This window comes from Camelus bactrianus, chromosome 1 (genome assembly GCF_048773025.1).
Source record: "Camelus bactrianus isolate YW-2024 breed Bactrian camel chromosome 1, ASM4877302v1, whole genome shotgun sequence".
Taxonomy (NCBI): domain Eukaryota; kingdom Metazoa; phylum Chordata; class Mammalia; order Artiodactyla; family Camelidae; genus Camelus; species Camelus bactrianus.
In genome coordinates this window covers 80,625,244-80,651,008 of record NC_133539.1, presented here as the reverse complement: position 1 = coordinate 80,651,008, position 25,765 = coordinate 80,625,244, and the positions used below count along the sequence as shown (strand labels likewise).

The 25,765-nt window shown below is 40.8% G+C and overlaps 1 protein-coding gene across 4 annotated transcripts in view; it reads left to right on the top strand.

Annotated features, from left to right (window-relative positions):
• Nucleotides 1-25,765, top strand: part of FNDC3B (fibronectin type III domain containing 3B) — a 312,085-nt gene that overhangs the window by 204,650 nt on the left and 81,670 nt on the right. For all 4 annotated transcript variants that reach the window (XM_074367878.1, XM_074367872.1, XM_074367879.1 and 1 more), the window contains 3 exons: nucleotides 13,185-13,243; nucleotides 20,912-21,063; nucleotides 25,193-25,252. In XM_074367878.1, the coding sequence (XP_074223979.1) occupies nucleotides 13,185-13,243; nucleotides 20,912-21,063; nucleotides 25,193-25,252 (271 nt within the window). The remainder of the gene's footprint in view (nucleotides 1-13,184; nucleotides 13,244-20,911; nucleotides 21,064-25,192; nucleotides 25,253-25,765) is intronic.

Here is a 25,765-nt window from a genome sequence, read left to right as displayed (position 1 = left end):
CAGGTCAAATTAGGACCTTCCTTCGACTAACAGAAAGGTATTAATCTACGCTTTAATGGCTGTTACTCTACCTAAGAGCAGAATTAGTACTCACTGTACAGTTTAGACCTTCTTTATCCTTGTTGGAAGACTTCAGAAAAATGGCCGCTCTCCCCGAGCTATTGCCAAGTGTCTGAAAATACAGAAGAACAGCTGGAGCCATAAATAAGTTGAGTCGTCTGGATACACTCTGTCCTAACTGGTTGGGAAGAAAACACAGATATTTCAGGTGGTGCTGCGCAGCACACAGCTGTAGTTTATGGTCCAACGTAGTCTCTGTCCTCTTGGAGCCAGTGTGTGCTTCTTCTCTAAAGCCACAGTCAGCTGCAAAAATATTGTAACGTGTGTTTTGGAAGCAATTACTGCATAATAGTATTCTAGCCTCAAAACATCCTGCACGATATATTTCTATATGTGAGGGGAAGGGGAGAGGATATTGTGTGACTGATGCACTGGCATGGAATAGCCTGTAGAATTATCACAGGAAGTGGTCTTTTTTTGGATCAGCTTTTCAAATGATTTTCAATAGCTTCTTTTTAGACTTCTAAATTGGCCTTCTGTAATTGGATATGACCTCTTATAGAAGCAGTGGAATAAACACATTTTAACTTCCACTGTAATTATTTTGTACTGAACCAAGCAGTTTGGCAGCCCCTTCATACTGATAATTTGTTATCTGTCATAAGTAAAATTGTCCTCGCTACCCCTTTCCTCATTCTCTTAGAGGGGATGGCAGGATGAAAGGAAGTTTGGCGTCCCCCAAGAAGAAATAGTGTTAAACTGAGAATTAGAAGACCTAGGGTTTATACTGGGTTCTTTTAGATTTGCCTTGTGTGATCTTGACCAAATTCTGAAATTCCTAGTTTGTAGGCTCCATAGTTGGTAAATGGGTATAATAATATCAAGTACATATTTGCATACGTATGGTCTATGTATTAAATGACTAGGGCTATAATAACAAATTACCACAAACTGGGTGGCTTAAATAACAGATACTTATTTTCTCATAGTTCCAGAGGCCGTAAGTCTGTGCGAGATTGATTCCTTCTGGGGACCATGAGGAAAGAATCTGTTTCAGGCTTCTCTCCTTGGCTTGTCAATGGCCTATTTTTCCCATTGTCTTCACATCATCTTCCCTCTCTGTGTGTCTGTTATTTAAATTTTCTCCTCTTATAAGAACATTAATAGGGCCCAACATTATGACCTTATTTTAATTTAATTACCTCTGTAAAGACTCCATTGCCAAATACAGTCACGTTCTGAGGTGCTTGGGGTTAGGACTTCAATACATGGATTTTGGGGGGAGCACAATTCAGCTAATAACAGTACATTATAGAGGGCTACTTAATTATAGGTCATACTATAGTTTATAATTCTTTGAATTGCTCTGTGTATTCAAAATATTTTAATTAAATTTTATTCTAGTGGGCACACCGATAGGGAAAAATAAAAAAGCACACTTTCCTTCTTTAAAACCTAAGACTTAAAACTGAAGACTCACTTCTGTTTTCATTCTATATGGTGAATTTGCAAGCGAAAAGAGACCTCTTTTACTCTGTAGGAATAACATGGAACTGTTGTATGCTCACCGTTCTGGTTCCTATCTCTTAGGGTATCTTTTTGTTTGACTCCTAGTTGTAGAAGGCTGTTTGGGAGTTCACTGGGAAAGTTTCAGCAGGAATGTGTGAGTTGAATTGCTTATTGCCAGCAGGATCAAAGAACTCTAAATTAGTCTTTTGCTCAAGAGTAAATAGAGACTTGCTTGGAAGTTTTGAGCCCATGGCAGTGTTTTACTCAAAGTGTCTGGCTGCAAGACTGCTTGCTGTAGGTGGTAAGCCATAAAGACTGAGTCCACAGTAAACCCAAGTCTGACTCTGTGGGCCTGGGATAGACAGCAATGCAAAGAGGGAGATTTCTCAATGGAAAATGCCAAGTTTTTCGTTCACTGGGGATTGCAACTGGGGAGGACTGTTAATTATGGGAAGAAAGGCAACCAGGCAGTCACATACTCTAAGGCGGAAAAGAGAAAGTGTAGTCAGGGCAGTTGGAAGCATGCATTAAGATTGCAAAAGGGGAGACTTGCAAATACTTTTGCAGGTCAAACTTTCCTATTTGGCTGAGTAATTAATTGCTAAAGAGGCATAATAGAGTCTTCTCAAATGGTTCTTTAGAGATGCATGATTTGTGCACACAAGAAAACTATTGTGGAACAGGAAAGCTGGAAAACGACTAACTTGGCTAAACAAAACCAAGGCATTTTAGCCTCTAAAAACAACTCTTTGCACTCTGATTTAATTTTCTGAAATGAGATTAGAACACAGCAGATTAAAAAGTTACCACTAGTAGGTAAAATGCTCTATTGTTCTCCAGGATACTATCCAGAGTGAGATCCAAGAATTCTCACTTGCTTTGTTAGTAACGTACTCAGTTGCATTTTTATCATCCCAGCAAGTGTGATGGCTTTAGTGATTTTTTTTTCCACAGGCAGACTGTTAGCTTTGTCTTTAGAAATATTTCTAATCCACACCAAATTTCGGATTCTTAATGAATTAATTTAGTATGTACATACTCATTTCCTATGCAAAAATGGAGACCTACAGATTTTTGACACAGTTTTATCATGTGTTATTCTGTGTAATATTGTGATCTATCAAGACATCTTCCCTCATAACTCTCTCCACCATGACATCTGTCATGTGTCTGTTTGTAAATATTCAGAGAATAAAAGCATAGTATGCACATTTGTGGGTAGTGTTTCTCTGACCATCTATTCAGTCATACATTCAAGAAATGTTCCTATGCAGGCCCTGAGCTGGGTTCTGTGGAATCAGTGACACAAGGCACAGATATGATTCCTGGATTCGTGAAGCTTACCCTTACTGTTTTTGGAGAAGTAGAGGCCAGACAGTTGACCCTTGAACAACACGGATTTGAACCTCACTGGTCCACTTATACCCGGACTTTTTTCCAGTAGTAAATACTATCGTACTATACGATCTGTGGTTGGTTGAATCTGTGTATATGGAGGAACTGCATCTATGGAGGGCCGAGTGCAGGTTATACACAAATTTTCAACTAAGGGGATGGTTGGCCCTGCTGATTCCCTTGGTGTGCAGAGGTCAGCTGTACTGTGAACAGGAACATGCAGTGGGATATATACTTAAAAATGGAGAGGAGGATGGGATGTTAGGGGAGCCCCTACAAGGAGGACCATTGCAGGTGGGTGATAAAGGCAACATCGCCTGGAAGAGTTGCTCTCTCAGCAGCATGCATATTCTGTCCTTTCACCCTTGGGTAATTTAAGGATTACAAATTAATATGCAGATTAACCTTGTACATTTTGGCGTTTTATAATAGAAACTTTATCACTGTAATCTCTAAGAAATTACTTTAAAGTCAATTACCTAGATAAAAAATTGTCAATGTAATGCAATTGCTGAGAGCCAGATTTTGAATCTTTTTATCTGTCACTCATTCCTTTTTCACTATTCCCTCTTTTTCTTTTCCTTTTTTTTTTTTGTCATCTCTTCTGTTTTTTTTCTTCTGTGCTGTCTTTCTTTTATATTTTCCTCTTGTGCATTTTCATTTCTTGTCTAATTTTGTTCATGACTCACGTGGCTACTTTTGCTCATGGGTTCTCCCCAGGCCTGATGAGCTCAGGAGTTGTATACCTCAGGTGTTAGGATATGGAGATCCGATGAGCATGATTTATCACATGCAGACTTTGAAATGTGGCTGGTAAAGTGTGCCATGTATAGAGCTGGTTTGGGGCTATAAATGTGATACTCAAGTTCTCAGACCTTTTAGCTGAATTTCTAAATATACGTGCAAAAGACATTATTAATAGGCCTGTGACTTTCCTGTTTTGAACAACAAGGGTGGCTCATTTGGACAACAGAGGTGCCAGCTGTGTGGCTCAAGAGAGTCCTTTATTTTATACAGAGAACTGAATAATTTAAATTCCAAATAATTTTTTAAAAGACTTTGAGACAGTGATCAGTGCATATGACTGGTATAGAGTAGTTTGCTTGTAAATAACTCAAGACTTCTTTCACGTTGACCTTGGATTTGTGAGATGTCTGCTTTATTATACGTGTTTGGGAGAATAAAAGGAAAACGTTTAAGAATGGAGGGCTTCAGGATCTCAGTAGTCGCAGTTCTGGAGAAAAACCTCGCATAGATAGATGGCATCCTCCACATAGATGTTTCCTGCTTGAGGGGTCCAGTCTAACTTTTCATTCTATTTCTCTGTTGGATGCATTTAGAATACTGTCCATTTTCTTTTCTGGATTGGGGCAGATGGTGCTGTCTCTTTTGATTATCTGTTTTTTAAAGAGAAATGTTGATCATGAAGAACCAGAAATAAAACGTGGCCAGATTAAATTGAGAGCACAAATTATACAATCCAAGAAGAGCCAAATGTGTTCTATGTTTTTCTACTCAAAGTTTACCATGGTTCATGTTTGAGTTTTTAAAATTCAAGTTTGCTGTATTTTAAAATGTCATATAAGATGGTTCTTGAGTTATTGGCTTGCTTTAACTTTAATTTCTAAAAAAATGAAAGAAATATTTAGATGGGTTCTTTCTAGTCACGTTTAAATAAGAAAATCCTTGGGTAATAGCAGCTTTTGACAAATTCAAAATTCTTGGATAAATTCTACTTTATGCTAATAAAATCTCTCACCTGCAGTCTGCACATTTTCTCACTGCTGGCTAAGCGATCTTAAGCCAGAATATTTAACAGGTGTTCAAAACAGAAGTCTCAAGGAAGTGGACAAAGGGGCACAGAAGACAGCTTAAAGGGCCTCCCACTGGCTACATTTGGGACAGTTTTAGCATCCAAAAAAGTGGCAGTGGAGTATGACAAATTTTACTGAGGGAAAAAAGTAAATCATGAGTTCATAGATACTTAATGTGGGAGAGGGAGCTAATTAACAGAGAAGGAATGATAGAGTTAGAAACATCACCATCTTGCAACTGTCAATATAATCATATCTTCTGGCAGAGATCATCGGCATGTATGACAGTCATCAGGTGCAAGGGGAAGGAGGTGCTTTGACAACGGGAAGATGTGTCACACAGTACATTAACTAAGTGACCAAAGTGCTGAACTTCACCAAAAGGTTCAGACTGGCACCACGTGCTTCCCTACGTGTTGGAATGGAAAGTACATCCACATGGAGCTCTCGCCAAACATTTTTAACCTGAATCTAATTATGAGGAAATAATTACATGATCCAGACAGTTCTCTATGCTGTAAGAAAACTGGTCTGGACTCCTTAAAAATATTAACTTTACCAAGGTGAAAAATATAGGGGATTTGTTCTAGATTAAAGGAGACTAATGCGACACGTTTCCTGATTGGATCCTGGAATTGGGTAGGGGTTGGTAAAGACATTACTGGAATGATTGGGGAAATTTGAATATGAAATGTAGATTAGATTTTATTCTATCAATGTTAAATCTCTTGGTGTGATGTTATTGTGGTTACATAAAAGAAGGTCCTTGTTTTTAAGAATGACGTGCTGAAGTTTTGGGGGTTGAAATGTCATAAGATCAACTATTTCCTTTCAAGTAGTTCTGAAAAAAAGTGTGTGTGTACCTATAGGGATAAAATGTGAGCATGCAAGTAAAGCAGAATGTTAATAATTGGTCAGTGTAGGTGAAGGGCATTTGGGTGCTCATAGTACTATTCCTTCACTTTTCTATAAATTAAAACTGTTTCAAAATATGTATTTTTACAAATCAGGCAGTGTCGCAAAAAAAAGTCCCTATTTCAAGATTCTCAGGAAAAATGGCAGTCTGTCAAACTTGGATTCCTTAGATCCTACTTGGCAATAGTTGATCGAATACATAGCAGCTGCCCTCTTTAGGCAGGTTGAAGGCCTTTTCAGTTTTCCACAGTCCTTACCCTTCCCTCTTGCCTGGCATATCCACCATCTTTTACTCATTGGCATTACCTGCTTGGTGACTATATGCATTTGTTGATTTCCTGGGTGAGTTGGGTTGTACCATAAATGGTAAAGACATTTCTGTATGCTGGAACTCTGGTGGGTGATTCAGAGCCCAAACACATGGGGTCTGCTCTGGATTTGATTCCAGTATCAGCTGATGAGCTTCACTGGGTTCTTTGGCCATAAACTGAATGTCTGTCCTTGTCCCCAAGTGTATATGATTTTGTCCTGTGAGACATCAGTTTTAAAAATGTGGATGTAAAAACTGTTCAAAACTTGCTACATTGTGGTATATTGATGTTCTCTTTTGGATTGAATGTGTTACAAAATTGTGCTCTCCGGATTCTGCCTGTCAGTTGAACAGTCTTGCAAAAGTATTGAATAAGCTACTTGAAAAGTTTTCAGTGTGACATGCCAAATCTTAAGGAAAAAACATTTTGTGGAAATGTTGATAGATGCCAGTGCAGAAAGTAGTGTATAAGCTTTAATGACCTTTGTAAGTCGTTCTATCCTATGTTTAAGTGATGGCCTTCCTGTTACACACCCAGGGAGGGTACCAGCTCTTGCTGGGTAATCATGGAGTTGAGCCTTCCCCCAGAATAAAAGAGCTATATCTGGCACAAGTTAGGGCTCAGTTCGCCAGCGACACGGTTCAAACATGCAGAGGGAAGGAAAGGAAGGAACCGGTGCTGGAGTCAGGCTTGCCAGGCAAGCATAGCTACCTAATACTTTATCCATTTCTGTGGGGTTTTCATCCCTATATAATTTGCTGTCGTTAAAAATGCTAGCTGCTTCTGTCCAGTTCCATGCAAATATATGATTTTTGCCTTGTGAAGTAAACATGAGAATTTTTCTTAGGGAATTTGACAGAAATGGGCATAGTATCTCCTAGTGTTTTTGGTGGAATCCAATTTAGTTGGTATCACAAGAGGTGGTTGGGAGATAAACTCAGTTGATCTGAGATTCAACAAGGGTAATGCATCTGGTGCCTTCACCTTTCATTAAAGCCCCAGACCTAACACTTTTCTGTTGTTCCCTCTTAACTGAAGTGTTACACAGCTTTTGCCCGAAGGGATCCACTTTGCCTGCAGGTGGATTAATAAGAATGTTCCTAATAGGGCTTTGCTCAGATTTTAGGCTGGAACAGAAAATCAGTCTTTCTTCTGAATTCCAGAAATAGCAACAAAAGCTCAGAGGAAATCAGCACCCCCTTGTCCCATTTACATTCTCTGGCCTTCCCTCCTGTCCAGCCGGGCACTCCAGCTGCAAAAGGAATTCATCTCTCTTCAGCTCCTTTCTCTAAGGTTCCAGAATCTGCCTGGAACCCAAGTTGCTCTTAAAAATATTTTCCGAGACTGGACGGCAACTGCCCACAACCTGTGTTCACCTACCTGCTACTTTCTTTTTACTGTTGAGAGTCCGTATTCTGTTTTCTGTCTTTCAGGATTTCAAATAGAGTAACCACTTAACCAGCTAAATGGCTAGAAAGATGTTTATCTCTGCATTTTTAGCATCAGGGTGATTGGTATCTGAAGATACTTCCAGCATATTTGTCTTTGCCGATTAACTGCGTTGCCTTTATATTATGCAAACTTATTTCTTGTGATTTTACACTTCTTTAATATTTGTATTTGACACCATTAACTATGGATCATAATCACTTAAATGACCGTTCTTAGGTAATTTACTTTTGTGTGCATTTATTGATTCTTCTTTTTTCCCCCAGCATAAGTAATATTTTAAAAATGAAGAGAGCGGATTTATTTTTCTGATTGAAAAAGCAGTTCAATAAGCATTTCTAAGCTGGCTGTCCTTCACCTTCATTTCTTCTCATCAGCGTTAATAAAGCACTGACTGCATACCCAGCTTGTCCTTATTGTTGAGTCTTACTTTTCTTTTCCATCCAAAAGTACTATTTATTTCTGTTTATTTAATTCTTATATTGGGTGTTTGCTATTGATTTTAAGCCTCTTATCCTAAAAATGGGCGTGACCAGAAGTTGCATATTTTCCATGCCCCTAGTTTGTTATTTATAATTTGTTAAAGAGAGCAAGTAGCTAAGTCGGCTCCTTGGCAGGTCTGAGAGAGCATATTATGCTATTGCCGGGCATATCTGAAAATGAGCCCTGAGGATGAGAACTAGGCAGAAGGTTTACAGAGAAATAATGCTGATGTCATTTCATTGGAATGAAGGGGCTGCTCTTACAACCGTAAATACATTCTATAACTAGCAGCTAAGTGTCTAGCTGTATTTCTTCTCTAAGAAGGAAAAAAATGTGAAACAAGCCAAAGAACTAAATTGTGTTTATAAAAGGGGATATTTTAATTAGTTTAGGCCTTACAGTTATGCAAACAGTCTGAACTTACAGTTCTTTTTGGAGCAAACATGAAAACCATTATTTGTGGAAAGTTTAAATTTCACATGACACATATTCCCTCTATGTGTGTGGGTTTTTTTTTTTTCTTGGTCTTTTTTTTTTTTAAAAAATTTTTTTTGCTTTCCTAGTGTATTTTTATTTTAACCTTCCCTTTGCTAAAAATGCTTTTTTTCTTGGGTGGAGATGTGCTTTTAGGAAGGAAGAAAGAAAGGCATAAGTCGCTGGGCAGAATCTCCCCTTCGCCTTTTTTGGTGTTTCCAAGTAAAGTAGTTTTCACATCACTGGGGGCATGTTTAAACTAGAGGCTCCCATCTCAACTCCTTTTCATGAAATTACCTCCCCGCAGTGTATCTGTATCTGCAAAACAGAATGCCCCTCCTCTGGAACGCTGTCCCAGAGCGCCCCGTAATCATTTTTCCAACATCAGTCTTCACTGCAGGGTAGTGAGAAAGTGGTGAGGTAGAAGGTGGGTTGTCTTGTCCATCCACTTCAGCTGTGGTCACAAACGAAATTGAAGCAGGTAGAAAAATGATTTTAATCTATTTGCTTACCTCGTGGCAGCTTCAACATGGTGAGAAAGAAACACAAAGTTGTCTTATAAGACTTGCCTCTGGGCTACTTTACTTGCTGCGTCCCAGCAGGAAGAAGGTGGCCTTGATAATGAAGAAAGGGCACCTTGCCCCGCAGCCTTGCATTTCTGCTCTTTGGGGCAGTCTCTTGTTTGGTCGGCTCCCTCAAATTCTTGGGGGGGCGGGGAGGACAAAGACAAGCAAGACATTGTTTTCTTTTTAAACTTGATATAAAAGATATCCTAACGGTCGATCACCAGAACTGTTCTCTTTTGATCTGTTAATTTTGGTGAGGAGATTAGTTAGCTCTTCTTTTTTTCTCCTTTCTCACAATCTGGTGTGTGTGTGAGAGAGAGAAGAGACTGAGGAAAAGGAAGCACACGAGGGAGCAGGCTTGGTCCAGCTCTGAAATGTGCTCTGTGCCGCTGGTCTCCGAGGCTGCTTTCGGGCAGGGGTACCCACTGAGGCCCCTCCGAGGCACAGGTACATCTTGCTTAGAGAGGGGTAGGCCAAGGTGTGAGTTAGCTCAGTTATTTAGGTCCTGGAATTGTGAATTTTGGCATTTTCATACCAGACCGTTCACTTTCATACAAGAGTTCATTTTCTATGTGGTAAGGAGCCGTCACTTTAGTTCAGTTAAACAAGTTTTATTTTCACTCTTGTTTGTGCAGATTGTGTGCCTGGCAGTTAATTTACTTTTTTCTCTTAGTCTGTGGCAGCACAAATGGAAAAGCATTAAATAAATTGGTGTGAATACATTTCCCCCTTCTTTTTCCACGTTCCCAATTCGGAACCTTGAAAGAAAGAAGGAATCCAGTCTGGCTTTGGAGCCGCGTTTCTCCTGCTCTCCTAGGGCGGTGATTGTCCCGTTACCACCTTCCCTCCTCACGCCCTGCGTTTTTTTATTTTTGATCTTCTCAGAATCCTTTGTTTATTCGGCTCCATTCATGGCCTACTTTTTCTTCTTCCTTTTTTTCACATGCCTTGTCCCTGGATCCAAAGGCCTTCGCTCTATTCATCTGACAACTTTTTCACAGTTTAAGGAAAAACAACCAACCACACAGACCCTCTCGTGGCACTTACCGGGTGTCTGCTGCCGCCTCCTCTTTCTCTCCATTTCCCCTCAGTGCCGACGCCCCGCTGCTCTCAGCCCTCTGCCCCCCTCTCTCCACACCTTCCCCGCATGACCCCAGCTCGCTTTTAATTTGTTGTGACGCCGCCAGAGGTTCTCCTTGCTGTGGGACATGTACTGGGCTTGTGGTCCTGGGGGAACTACGTCTGGTCTCAGAGCCTCAGTTTCTCGTTTGTTCCCCAACTTCATTCCTCAGGCAGCAAAGACACCTGCAGGTATTGTGCTCAGACCTGGAGATGAAACTGTGTTGTGCTAAAGAGACCTCAGGCCTGCCTACTGTGGCAATACGGCAATACAGAGTGGAGGCAGGCCGCCTTGCCAGGCAGGTTGTAGAAATCAGCGCGGTGACGGTGCCTGACCAGCACACACCTGGGTGCTCAAGAAAATAGCAGCTTCCATTATTATAATCACACGGACAAAGGAAGTCCTGACCTCTGTTTGGAAGTTGTTTTTATCTCAGTCAGAGCCTTTCACTTGTATGTCTGGCTTTTACCTGAAACTCATTTTTTTTCCCTCAGTTTTAAGTGGATCCCCCCCCCCAATTCAGCCTCTTCCCCTTTTTTTTCTTTTTCTTTTTTCTTTTTCTTTCAAAAGCAGAACCAGTTCTTCTGTTATCTATCTGTGTGTGTTTGAAAGCTGGCTGGGGGGAGGGGAGTCTTCGGAAAAAAACTTCTTTAAACCTTTCTTTCATGGCCTGTATCTTGTAATAGTCCCGAGGATTCTGCTTTGCAGGGCTCTTATCATTCTCCCTTTCCCTCCTGGTTGAATAGGTGATCATCCCTGTTCTAGTCTAAACCTTTGTTACCTCAAGGATAGGGTCTGGCTTTTAAGACACCTTAAATGTCACTCACGGCAGAAGGAAATAAAGACTTCCTTCAGCTAGCTGTTTGACTGTATCTAGTGTCTGAAACCATGGGCTCCTTCAAACTTTAGAATAACCAGTGATTCAGAAAGTTTTGTCTTTGACAACTGAACCAGTTCATTTATTGCAACTACACTTATGTATTTTTTTGTTTTTTGTTTTTTTTTTTTACTGACAATTAACTTCTGAAGTTCACAGTACTTACGGTTGACATAGTGGGTGCTTCCAAAAACTGTGAGGGTATGTTTTGACTCTAAACTAATGATTTAATCTATTATCTGTATCTTCAAATTAACATGAATACATGCTTCTAAATGAATCTGTGACATTTAGTCTTTTGAATGGAGATTTTCTTTTGGTTGTAATTTTTAAAAGTATATTGCCACCAGCTCATTTCTTTTTCTTGCCAAAATAAAAATAAACGTGTTCTCCTAAGCAGGATGCAATGGGGAAAAATGAAGAACTGGTCGTTTTAAAATTTAGGGTGGTGCCAACTAGAAGTGCTTGTTATTTTTTATATAGAGTTGGTTTATTTACTGAGTCAGCAAGTGTCCGTGGAGCTCTGAGCCTGCAGGAACCGCGCGAGATGCCCCAGGCTGAGTGGGAGCACGTCCTGCACAGGGCCCGCCTGGCCCGTGGCCTGGTCTTGTGTCCGCCTCACGCTAAGCGGGAGGCTACATTTTTAAGTGGCTATAAACACAAGGAAGAATGTGTGACACAGGCCTCCGGCCCACAGAGTTAAAAACATTTACCATCTGGTTATTGACAGAACAAATTTACTCCAGACCTATAGTGTCTCTACCTTCCTGAAGCTTATACTTTAGTAAGAAAGACAAGTAATAAACAAGGGAACAGACAGAATAATTTGCAGATTTTGACAACTGGTCTGAAGGAGGTATGTAGGGTACGAGAATGATTGGAGGGAGACTGGGGCAAGAGGGGTGGGGTTGAGGTGGGGTTCCTTGAAAGGGTGACTTTGAGATTAGACCTGAAAAGCCTGTGAAGGAGGGGTTGGGCTCACTCACCTGCTCTCACCCGTGGTTCCACTCACCTGTCGCCTCCAAATGTCTGTTGGCCCGCAGCGCTCAGCTGGATGTTGGTTCCTAGGAAGCTTCTAGAAATGGTTTCTCTTAGATTGCCTTTACCATAGCACCTGTCACTTTGTAATTGCCTATTTGCTTTCATCCCCCTCCAACCTTGAAATATTTTGAGGGCAAGGACATGCCTTGATAGTCATGTATCTCTACGTACAGCTCATAATCTAGGTTGAACAGTTAAATAAATCTGCAAAGTCAAAATTAGGTTCTATCAAGCAGGTTGTGAAACTCAAAAGGTTCTTTTAGCAAAAGAAATAGATTCTTAAGTTTAAATTCTGTCATTTGTCCTTTTTGTGCACATCCTTCCTCCCTACTCCAAGCACTTCTCCCCTTTCACTTTGGAAACTGTTCTTGCCCCACCCCAAAAGTTACCCATTTCCCTATCTTACTAAAAGACACCATCATCCTTCTGTTGATCTATTCAGAAAGTAGAAATTAGCCTCGATTCTTCTCATCCCCTCACCCTTACCTATCATATCCAATCCTTCAGCACCCATACCAAAACCAGTCCTGCTCTAAGCATCTTTTCTACCACCCCCAGCTCCAACCAGCTCCATCCTTCACGTGGACCAGTGCAGCAACGTACTGACTCATCTTTCTGCCGCCCCTCTTAGCTTCTGCATGTCCATTACTCACGCAGATGCCAAACAGATCTTTTCAAACTCAAGATAACGTCAGTTCCTCTGCTTAAACACTCCGGTAGCTGGCCATCGAACTTACAATAAATAAATAAAATTGAATTTAAAAAAATCTGAACTCACAGCCCTGCATGAACTGGCCCCTGTGTCAACCTCATCTCTTCATTGCCCTCAGCTTCTCACTGCACTGTCTCCCCCTTCTCCTCCTTAAGGCCTTCTGTTCCCTGCTGCCTGTTGAATTATTAGGTGGAATTCAGTGTTAATCTAGCCAACAATGTGAAGATGTAAACCAATAATAGCGGCAACTTAGCAAAAAACCACAGTGAAATCCCTACCCCAAAGATATCCCCATTCCTGATTTTCATTATCATGTTTATGGCATCAAAAGCCCATGGTAACAGGCAATTGACTTAATGATAGCCCTAGTTAAAGGCCTTGGGAAAGGAACTTGACAGCCTTACTGCCTTCTAATGGTATTAACTTTTTTTCTTTTTTTCCCTCTTTTTGCCATGCAGAGTATGAGTTGGAAGTAAAGAGGGTGCAAGACATTCTTTCGGGAATAGAGAAACCACAGGTATGTCTTCTGGATTTCTCAGCATAAATGGCGCTTTTTTAAGTATTTCAAACATGTTTTTCTTTCACCACATAGTAGGTAAGCAAAGAGGCCCCTTCCCATTGCAGATTATTCATAAACTATGAAGTAGTGTTGTTATTAATGGCACATGAAAATATAAAACAGTAGTCTTCTGTTCAGTCATCATCCACCAAATGTCTTCTTTATTTGGATATTCTGAATGCAATTAGGTATTCTTCCCAACTTCCAAAGATACACCTCTACCCACCACCCCCAGGTCTACAGAACAGTTTTCTTTTGGCAGTTTCCCTTTACCTGTGTAAATGTAGTAATTATAATTTTTGAAATCTCAGTCATTCAAAGTATTTTTCCAGGTAAATTTCAAAAAGAGATTCAAATATTAGCTGAGAAAAATAAATCCGAAGCATAATGGCAAGGGGTATAATGGCCAGGAAAAAATTTGGTGGGAGTAGTGATATTGTGAGGTTTTAAGTTTGATTTTGCCAGGTGCTTTGAAATTCAAGTGAAAAATTGAAAATGTTGATTCAGCCTTTCATCTGAGTTTAGAGAGCCAAAGTTCCTTGGAGTGTTTTCTAGCTGAATTGGAAAACCTTGATTCTTCATGTGTTTCAAATACTGAGGCTTTTTAACAGGAGGGTCCAAGCATGCCTCAGGGTACATAGCTGAGTTTGACTAAACCTAGAAGCATGAGGTGTGCTGGACTGTGGGCACAATAGGGCGCTTGTAGGGCTGTGGGGTGTTGATGCTGGGAGGGGGAGTCTGCACTTAAGCCGGCGAGGAGCAAGTTGCCATTGAGAGTTTCCGAGCAGAGAAGTTACATAATCAGGGCTGCCCTTTCACAATGATCAATGAGCTGGCAGGTGCATTGAAGTGAGAGAAGAGGATGGGCCCAGGAAGGCACATGTTAGAAATCTCTTGTGCCAGTGGGAGGCTGTGGGAGTCACACTGAGTGTGTGGCATCAGGTGTGGCAAGGAGAGGATGGATTCTAGAGCCATTCTAGAGAGAGATCAGTAAGGCATTACAATCTGTTAGATATCAGTGTCATGAACAGCTGGGCTTCCAGGCGTGGATGCCTCCTTTCAGGAGATGCTTCCTCCGAGCTGGCTTCCCTGATTGCCGTCCCCGCCCATCAAGTGGGATACTCCACATGGTACCTGGTGCCACAGGACTGCCCCAGCATCGCTGTTCTCTCCGTGTATGTCGTACATCGTACTCTGTTCACTTGTTTCTGTGTCTTCCCCGGTAGTCTGTGAGTTCCTCCAGAATAGGTTCACGCCTGTGTCCTTCTTATATCTTCGATGCCATTCTCGAACAGGCTTACATTTAGAGTGCAGTAGAAAGAAGGAAAATCCGTGAGGAACACAGAGAAGTCATAATCAGGGCGAGAAGGCGGGGCGACAGGCTAGCTGGCTGTCCCAGGTGTAGTCCCCCAGCTTCAGAGTCTTTTCCGCCATGCACACACACAGTGTTCTGCTTGAGTTTTTCCTGGTCATGTCTTCACTGCAGAAGTGACGGCGTCTGTTCCTGAGGGTCATGTAGCTCCAGCAAGATAAAAGCAACATTGACACTCAGTGGCCATTTCCTTGATTCCTTTACTAAGCCCTTAACTCTGTGTAGGTTTCAGAGTAGAGTAGACAGGCTGTCGTGTAAATAGTAGTGATGTTAGGTGTAATGTAGTAAGATTGTCAGCCAGGTGGTCAGAAAGTCCACAGCGGGTCTCGTGGGGCTGACATCAAGGTGTTGACCGGGCCATGTTCCTTCCTGGGGGCTCTGTGGACGGATGTGTTTCCCCACTTTTCCCACTTCTAGAAGCTGCCCTGCATTGCTGGGCCCGAGACCCCTTACACCCTCCTATCTCCTCCGACTCTCACCCCTGTCTCCCTCTCGCACTCACAGAGACGCGTGTTGTTTATGTCCAGATAACCCAGGATGGGCTCTGCCTCACAAGATCCTTAACTTAATCACATCCGCAGAGTCTCTCTTACTTGTAGGGAAGTATATCTGGGGGTTAGGATGTGGACATCTTGGCGGGGGAGGGGGGGTTAGTCTGCCCACCGCACCCACCCCTGGTCCCCACATAGACCTTCTCCGCTGGGTGACAGTCCACTCATCCTTCCCAGCCCAGTTGTTTGTTGACACCATTGTTCTCCCTTCCTTCTCCTCCCTTCCTCTGCTCCCCTCTCTGTCTGAAGTTCTTAATCATGATTGTGTCGTATTGATCTGTGTGCTCCTAATACCTAGCACTGTCCTTGGCACGTTGTGAACCCTTCACAAATATTTGCTGCACAAACGTGTGGCAGACTAGCGGCTGCAGCCGGATTCTGCCAGGTGGGCCAGATGCCTGAAGGCCGGCCAGCATCAGACGCGGCTCAGCCCGCAGGGTGGAATGTGGGCGGCTGGAGCCAGGCGCAGGCAGCTGCGTGGAGGGGAGGGCCCTGGGGGCTGGGGCCCAGTGTGGCCATCAACTGTCTCTGTGACCTGGAGCCTCGGCTTCCTTATCTTCGGAAGGTCGGATAATAAATACCACATGGGACTGTCTGAGAAGTAAATGATACACTGTTTATAGAGTCCTTGGAATGGACTGGTCCTCTGCAGTTTATAGCGTATCGTCAGGCAAAAGTGAGACCCCCCTGCTACACTCTGCCCAGCCTCCTTCCAGGAAAAACAACGGAGCTGTAGAAAGTTTGGTGTACAATTGTATAAAGGATTGTTGTTCTTTTTTTTTTTTTCTTTCAGCTGTATCTGGTAACACCTCCAAATAAAATGCAAGTATTTTTCTTCGAGGCTTTGCAGGTGATTTGTTTTAGGTATAGAAATAGTATTGAGGGCTTGTGGATTCCAATCATCTTTCTAGAATTTTGGGCACCCTGAATTAAGTAAGTCTTACCCTTTAGAAACCCAGGTACTTTAAAGATCCAGATACTTAGTCATTAGATGAAACAGGGCACAGATATACTAGGTATTTGTCCCAAGACTGTAACAGTCAGGTGCCTTGGGGACTGTACTCATAGCCACCACTGTGCTAGAAAAGCAAGCTTGATAGTATTCTGAGCGGTTTAGGATTCAGTCTCTACTGGGACCAACCAGCTCCAACCTAACCTGGTTTTGATCTGCTCTGACGGTGATGCTGGATGAAGTCTCCCATGAACTGCTGGGCTGTTTATTTTCAGGATGTAAATAAATGTAACCTGGAATTGCGGTTCTGCATTGTTTCCATCCACTAATGTTTAGCTTGTAGGAACAATTGATTTGTCAGTTCCAGAAGTGAGTAAACTGACCTAAGAAAACAACTGTTCCTACAAGAAGCAATTCCTGAAAGATAAACAGCAGTATATCTGGAAACACACTGGAGGTTCTGCGCACTTAAGGAATTGTAGAAACAAATGGCTCTGAAATTCCTAGATTTGAGTATCCTTTTTCTTTGAATAATGATCTCTCTGACCTTTCCCTTTTAAATTTTCCTTTGTGTTATTATTTGTCATGATGGTAATTTAGAAGTGAAGCCAATATTGCTATGGTAATATTTCCTTAACATAACTCCCTAAATTGGATCAGCAGGCCTCCCACATAGTTAAATCCAGAGACCAGACCAAATTTAGAAGCTGCGAACTTACATAGAAATATTTTTGAACACGGGAGTAACAGTTTAGTAGCTTTATGAGAGTAAATGGTATTTTTGACCCAAATAATGAATATCATTTGCATTTAAGACAGTCTGAAAATTAAGACAGTAAAATTGCACAGAATAGGATTAAAATACTGGGATGAACAGGAGAGAAAGGGATAAGGTGACAGAGAATAAGGATTACATATCAAATAGCTACAAGATAATGTGGTTTTATCATTTCCAAATACATATACACACATAGATATGCTTTAAATTGGCCACTGTTCTCAAGTTCAAATCTATATTTAATAAATACATAGACAAGAATGATTTCTAATCAGTAATCATTTAGAAGTAGACGATGGTTTTATAAGTCCTTCAAGATACTTCAAAGCAGTTTGAGTCATTTCTTTGCAGACTTACACTAATAACCTTCACAACAGACTCCTATATCACCAGTGCTGAAACAAAGGTCACATTGGGTCTTGTCCAATAATTGTGCAGCTAGAAATCATCACTCATCACCATTACAAAGGAGACTGACTTCTATTTATGGTAGAATAATTAAACATCAGAAAGTCACTTAGTTTTATGGCTTTTAAACTCCTTTTTTTGGATCACAGCCATGACAATCATTGTGATGATCAGATTAGCCGTGCCCCAGTTCAGTTCAGTGGTCACTCCTGGTGAGAAAGTTTCACCAGAGAAAAGGGGGGAGGTAGGAAAGGAGAGAAGAGAGAGAGAGAGATTGACTGACTCACAAGGTAAAGCCCGTGTGGGAGTGCTGTGGCTCTGATGTAGGCTTGAGCCCAGCCTAGTTCCTGAAGTTCTGACTCTCATTGAGGTTATCACTTCCCTGGGTGCTTGGAGTAAAGGCATCTACTGCTGAGGATCCCCATTTCCATGACACTCTATTGAAAGGCACTGTGTAATTTCCTGGCATCAGCCTTGGAGTGGAAGTGAATTCCAAGTTCTAACAGAGACAAAGCACTCTTTCTCTTGGGATTCCAATGCCTAAAGAAAGGAAACCTGAGGCCCAGGAGTCAGTGCAGGGGAGGGAGCAGGGAGCACAGGAGGGGACTGGCCTCACAACCCTGGTCGCCATCTAGGTGGCAGGCTGCTCAGCTCCAGGAGAGAGTTTCCAGAAGCCGCCACCCTTTGAAAATGATGCTGAGTTCTCAAAGTGCACGTCTGACAGGCTGGCCAATGGGAAGGATGTCCTCGCACAGAGGTCTGTGTTCAGATAGCAGTTGACCTTAAGGCTTGCTCAGGGAACCCGGGGAAAAGGTGAACCTTATTTTAGTTGATCCTTCAAGTGTTGTACATCCCTGTTCAGTTAAGTAATAACTGAACCAAGTCCTAAAGGGAAAAAAAAAAGAAAAGAAAAAATGCTTTGATTTGATTTACATCTGTTATGAAATAATTATCACAATAGGGTTAGCTAACATCCATCATCCATCTTCTCACATAGACTATAAAGAAAGAAGAAAAGAAAAGAGAAAATTTTCTCCCTGTGATGAGAACTCTTAGGATGAAATTCTTAATAGCTGATTTAAAAAAAAAAAGTAGAGTTTAAAGGGATGTGGATTTATGTATACCTGTTCAGTATCTGAAGTGCTAGCACTTGACTGAGCTGTTTTGAGACGTGATGTTATTTCACACCACCATTCACAGAATCGGTATTACTACATACTGTGCTCTTGGAATTGGACCACCTATCACCTCAGCTGAGTGTTTCTCAGTACCTAATCAGCATTTTTTAAATTACAAACTGAACTTTCCATAGCAAAATATCTCTTATTAAGACACAAATCAAATGTAATATCCAATATCTCAGGATTACTCGTTAATGGTGTGTGAATTCAGCAGATACAATGGTGTGAATGGTAGAAATGCTGCCTTAAAGTCTATCAGGGGAACAACACCCAAACAGCCAGGTAAAGCAAAGTATAATGAAATGAGTGCCAAACAGAGGTGCCAGCACAGTGTGGCTGGAGCGCCGAGGAAACAGTGACTGGCTCTGATCTGGGGTCGGGCAGGACTGTACAGAAGTCTTTCCTGGATTGAGCTGAAGCTGCTGGGGTCCTTCTGTGCTCATTGTATCTGCCATGAGGCCCCTCACATATGCCTCTGTCTTCACCAGGCAGAGATCGGATCTTAATCATCTTTGCACAACCTCTCCCAAGACGAGGTATGATGATTGATTAAATAAGCAAAGGCAGCATTTGGACCGGATTTGAAAGAAGTCTGTTAAAGGCAGGAAGTCGGAAAGTCCAGGGCTGTCTCAGGGGTGTGAGGGGGATGCACCCAAGGGGGTTAGGGCTGTGTGTCACAGGAGGGGTGGGCGGAGGACCAGCTGCTCATCTGGACCATGACAAGAAGGGTGGAGTTCGACTCTGTAACAGTGTCTCCTTAGGTTTGTTTAAAAGGGGTGTGTGTATTGCTAGTCTGCCACGCTGTGTCACCCATATCAGAAACTCAGACTGCCTCTTTCCCTTTGATTCTTTTCATTCAACATTTACTAAGCAACCACTGCTCACAATTGGACATGAGTTGGGGCCTCTCCTTAGGGAGTCCCACAGTCCAGTGAGGAAGGTAGGCCAGCACTGTAATTAGCAATGGTAGAGACAGCAACAAGGTGCTGTGGAACCGAGAGATGATGGGATACTTCAGGGAAGGCTACTTAGGGATAGTGCAGACTGGCTGGAATCTTGAAGGATGAGTAGGAGTTTGAGTAACTGGTTAAATACATAGTGGTGCTGTATCTACATGGAACAGCAGTGATATGGAGGGGGATCTCTGCTCAAAATGGAATGAATGGCAGACTGAAAAGGGAGACTCAGTGCTCATTTTCCATATTTTGTTCGTGCTTTTTAATTATTTTATATTACACTTTAATATTCTTTATTTAGATCAGATACTGATGAAAATGGAAGAAAAAAGGATAGAGACTTGATAGTTTAGACATCTCCATCCACAGCCTAATAATCTACAGCTATAAAGTCTTGTATGAACACTAAGTTTTAGTGTGTATTAACTCTTGTTTTGTTTTTAATATGTTATTTAGACCAATATCCAGAGAGCAAAAAATAACCTTTAGAAAATTAGAACATCAAACATTAAAGTGCTGTTGAGAGATTTTAAAGAATTAGACTGTGCTTTAGATTGGTTTTCTCCAAAAACAGACTCTAAAACAAAGATTGGAAGGCAAATAGTGTATGTGAGGAGGTGCCCCGGGAAGCAAGAGCCATTAGAGTGGAGACGTGCTTTTGCAGAGGAGAAGCCAGTGCAGGATCTGTTAATGAGCAGGTTACAGCTGAGGGCAGCTGGGGCCCCGTCCTGCTCAGGATGCCTGGGCGATAGTGTAAGGATGAGCCTCAGAGAAGCCCTAAGTAAGAGGGGAGAGTTGGGTGTTTAGAGTCCCAGACTCTTTAGTTCAAATGAAGTCTTCAGTGGAGGCTAAACCAGAAAGATAAAAGCAGAGCTTGGAGAAGTGAAACATCGCCACACACATTTCCTCCTCCTGTCATCCTGGGCCTTGGTTCCACCCTCCAAATGGGTTCTCCTGGGAACCTGCAGGACTTGGAGGGGCATGGTTTGAAAGGTGGTGGCTTTGCAAGATGACTGGACACCAAGCAAGGCTTGGAGGCCGCCAAAAAGTACCTGTGCATGTGAGTTCCTTCCACATAGTGTGATGGCCATCATGGAGATTATTGAAATTTCATGTTTAATTTTTTACTGATCCCAAGCATGACATTATTTTACTTTCCAAGTGTGAAATGCACCGGATTTGGATGTAGGTTTCATAACAAGGACAGATGTTGCAGGAGCTTTAGTTTGGACATCAGGACTTTGACAGGAGAACGCCATATAGGACAGTTGTTTTCACTGTAATTAAAATAAAATGGTTTATCTTGAGTTAACTCCGACCTATTTTTATGCCACTGCTAATAATCACAAAATGTTCTGGGGGAGAAGTGAAGTGTCTGATCCATGTGAAATGGATTTGAATACTTTTGTCTCTTGCTTTTCTTCTCAGGTTTCTAATATTCAGGCAAGAACAGTTGTTTTGTCCTGGGCTCCCCCTGTTGGACTTTCATGTGGATCCCACAGTGGTCTTTCCTTCCCCTACAGTTACGAGGTTGCCTTATCAGACAAAGGACGAGATGGAAAATACAAGATAATTTACAGGTAGAGTATATTTCCATGTGTGTTTCTCAGCTGCTAAACAGTGAAATTGGTGTTATTAAGGAGAATGAAAGCAAAGGAAAAATTTACTGGCTTTGCAAATTGTCCTTTAAGTAGTTCTTTTTAATAATTAGTGGTAATTATAATGTCAATGGTTAATTTTGTTCAGAGTAATTGCTAATCAGAAATGACTTTTATAGAGCTACTTGGTGTTGGTCAAATATGCCACTTGATTTATGTTAGCTTGCCAATGTGGTACCAGAGAAAGTTTTCCATTAATATTGTCAGGGCAAAAAGTGAGTGTGACTTTTAGTTTTTACTCATATCATGCACTCATTTGATTATCTTTTTTTAGGCCCAGACCTTTCTCTAGATTTGTTTTTTTTTAATTCTTTCAGATGATTTCCATTTCACCCTCCGACTTATCCTCCACACTAGTTTTCTCAGTCTGTAGTAAAGATTACTTTAAATCATTTCATTCTGAGACTTTCTTAAATGGTCAAAAGTTTAGCACACAGAGTAAGGGATTAACCCCTTCTGCTTTGTGGACTCCCAGATATTAACCAGTCAAATGATTTATAGCCCTGTTCTAAATGTGATAAAAGTTTTTGAGGTCAAGTCTTTTTTCTTTTGTGATTGCTGGGCACTGCTCAGGTTTGCAGGGCAGGAAATCAGAAGGGCTGGTCTTGTTTTAACTACTTGTTTGACGTCTCTGGGACTGGCCCCAGGAACAGCGTAACTCGGACACACAGATCCCACCCCTTCCTCCGCCGCCGGAGAGGCTGGTTTTCTCTCCTGGCTCTCTGCTGCGTCGGTGCTGCAGACCCTGCATCTCCCAAGCCCTTTACCTAATTTTCAACTTGCTCCAGGGACTTTTCTTCTGGTCACAGAAAAGGGAGAAAGAGGGAGGGAGGGAAGCTCTTTATCCACTCTCTCCTCCTGTCACTGCCATCGGGCTTCTGCTGGACTGGACTCTTGCAGGAAGCTCCTCAGGCTCCTCTAGCATCTACTCTTGCTCTCCCGCCCTCCAGCCTCCACGCTACAGAAACATAAGTCGGACCATGTGACTCCCCTGTGAGAACACTGGGTGCTTCTCCACTGCACTCATAATATAGTCCTAACCCCGTATTCTGCCTCACAACCACTGGGGTCAGAATGGGTCATGACCTTAACAAAATATAGAGCACCATTTCCCCCAGCCCCTGCAAACCAGTTACATTCTAAACCAGTTACATTCTATCAGTGCACGAGGATCAGTGGCAGCAGGAGCTAGAGTCCCAAGTGCTCAGAGGGACAGGCAGGTGACAGAAGTGAGACAGGAGGAAGGTTGGGAATGAGGAGAACAGGAGCACTCCTGTGTTCATCTGGCGGCAGCAGCCACCACTCACCTCAAACAGGTTGTTGCATAGGGAATGTTGGCCTAGATTTGCTGGTTCTTTGGATTGTTTTAAAGGAAATGCTGAAAATCTGAATTGATAGTAAACTTGCCTAATGTTAAAACTAAGTCAGCAAATTCAAAAACACTTCATAGTGCAGGTCAAACAGCAGAGCTGCAGGCAAGGTGTGGACGTTGGCCACCAGGTTGCAACTTTAAAAAAGTATTTTTATTTGAATAATTTTGAACTTATGTTGCAAAAATAGCAATCAAGGAATATGTGAATATCCTTCACCTAGGTTTACCTGTTTCTAACTTTTGACCCTATTCACTTTACTATTTGACTTTCCCTCCCGTTAGCTCCCCTCTTAATCTATAGTTTTTCATATTAATTTTATATATCATGGTCCTGTACTACTAAATACTTCAGTATGTTTCCTAAGACATTTTCTTAAATAGCTGCAGTGCAGACTTTGCATCAGTACCATACTTTTATCTAGCCCATCGTCCGTGTTCCAGTTTTGTCAGTTGATTAAGTAATGTCTGCTGGAGCATTCTTCTTCCCCTCTAGGACAGAATCCGTTCTAAGGCCAGATACTTCAGTTAGTTGTCATGTCTCAGCAGCCTTCTTTAATTTGGAACATTTCATGGTATTTCATTGTCTTTTATGAGCTGACTATTTTTTTCCATCTTCCTCTTTAATAAAGAAAACTCACATGTATAGATACTTTTCAAAACAGAAATATTACTTTACATATTACTAGCAGGGCAGTAAGTTTAAATTTTTTAAAAATTGTGACTAAATTTCAAGCATACAGAAAAGTAGAGAAAACAGTACAATCAATCCCCAGATACAGCCATCACTCATAGTTAACAATTATCAAGATTTTGTCACAATCCATATCCCTCCTGTATTATTATTATTATTGTTATTGTTATTGTTATTGTTATTGTTATTGTTATTACTGAAGCATTTGGTAGCAATTCACAGATCACACACCAGGGTACTCCTACATAGTTCAATATGGATCAACATAGATTTTTTTTTTCACTTAACTATAATGTCATTAATATCTAGAAAAACTTAACAATAATATCTGGCATCATTTAATATCTACGCTGTATTCAGATTTCCTCAATTGTCTCTAAAATATGTTTTTAAAATTGGTTTGTTCTTATTAGAATCCAAACTAGCCCCACTCATTGCATGGGTTTGTTATGTCTCATAAATCTATTTTAATCTTGAATAGTCCCCTTCTCCATTTTTTTTTGTATGTGTGAAATGGTATAGCCACTTTATTATTTTTTTATTTATTTAATTTAAAGGTTTTTTTATTGAAGTATCGTTGACATGCAATATTAGTTTCAAGTGAATCTCCCACCTTTATAAAAATTCTTGACCATTTGCAAAAAATAGATCACTTTCTTGCATTCTGAATTTATGGTGTCCTTTAACTTGATCTTCCCTCCCCCATATTTCCTATAAGTTGGTAGTTAGCTCTAGAGCTTAGTCAGGTTCAGACTTAACAGCTGTGGAAGGAATACTTCAAGGTGGTTCTGTACACTTCCTCTTCCAGCACAGTGGGAAGCAACAGTGTTTGGTGGCCTCGCTTGATTAAATCATGTTTAAGAATTATCCATTGAATTGACTGAAAAAAAATTTACTTACTTATTTGAAATATAGTTGACATACAGTGTTGTTAGTTCCATAGTGATTTTTTAGCTGAGGAATAGTTGACTTACAGTATTAGTTTCAAGTGTACAACTGATTCAAAATTTTTATAGATTGTCCTCCATTTAAAGTTATTGGAAAAGTGTCTGCTATATTCATTGTGCTGAACAATATATCCTTGGAGCTTATTCATTTTGTACATAGTAGTAGTTTGTACTTCTTAATCCCCTACCCCTCTCTTGCCCCTCCCCACTCTACTCACCCCATTCAACCATCAGTTGGTTCTCTGTATCTGTGAGCCTATTTCTGTTCTGTTCTATTTGTTTGTTTTATTTTTCAGATTCCGCATATAAGTGATAACATGCAGTGTTTGTCTTTTTCTAACTTTTTTCACTAAGCATAATAACCTCCAGGTTCATCCATGTTGTTGCAAATGACAGAATTTCATTCTTTTTTATGTCTGAGTGGAATGCAGTTATGCCCACACACATCCCCCTCACCTTTTAAAAGAGTTTTAATGGGAGCATTCCTTATTTTGTGTTGATTGTTTTCTCATGATTAAGTCGAGGTTCTGTTGTAACTTGTGGTCAGATAAATGGTTTTATTTTGTATAGGAGAGCTATTTATTAGTATTGATATGTTAGGGAAGCAGACTGAAATTTCTTCAAGAGTTGAGAAGTTAAAGCATTTGGGGTTCCTGCCATGATAAGCCATGAGAGCCACCTTCAGCTGAGAGCTGGTACTATTATTTATACTTACGTTTATCTGTATATCTATTCAATTTGCTTGCTTATTTACTTAATTATTTTTGTGATGTTACTATGAAGAAATGATAAGATCTTTTGCACTTTTATTACTAAGTTAACCTTGCCATTTTTCAAATCTAGAATGACATCATTTAAAGGAATCTAATTTTCTAGTCCAGAAAAAAGCTGTCAAATGGGAAAGTTTATTTCTGGCTTATGGTGGAATCAGACATAATAATTCTTGAATCATTGTTGGTACATGACTATGAGACTCAAATCCAAAACCTGTTGTATTTTTGAAACTGATATCATTAACTAATAAATGATTTTTCTTTACAGTGGAGAAGAATTAGAATGTAACCTGAAAGATCTTAGACCAGCAACCGATTATCATGTGAGGTGAGTTAGGATATAAGAGCTGAATAGTATTGAAGAATTCAGATTTCTAAAGTAAATCATGTCCACCTTTTTAAACCTGTTTGGTTAACAGCACTTGCCTAACAAAGAGTTGCAGTACCTTTGCTCATTGGCCATTCCTAAGTGTCCTGATAGAGATTGGGGGTCCACACAAGTACTTCCAGAAATGGAAAAGTAGATGATACCCTGGACAGAATTTTAAAAATTACTTTTAAGAAGTAATTTTTATTTTACATAGTCTTCTATGATCTATTGGAGTGTGTGGTTTAATATATGATTTTTTTTATAAAAGAATTTTTACCATAGATATACCAGTTGTTTTATTGTAGACCATACATGCATGTTCAGCCCAGATAACTAAATGAAACCCTTCCCATGTTTAAAGAACACCTTTGGACCTTAAAAGACAATACATTTTGAAATAAAACAAGTAATGCAAATATCAAAATTATCACTAACAAGAACTAACCCAGTTTGCCAAAAAGCAAAAAAACT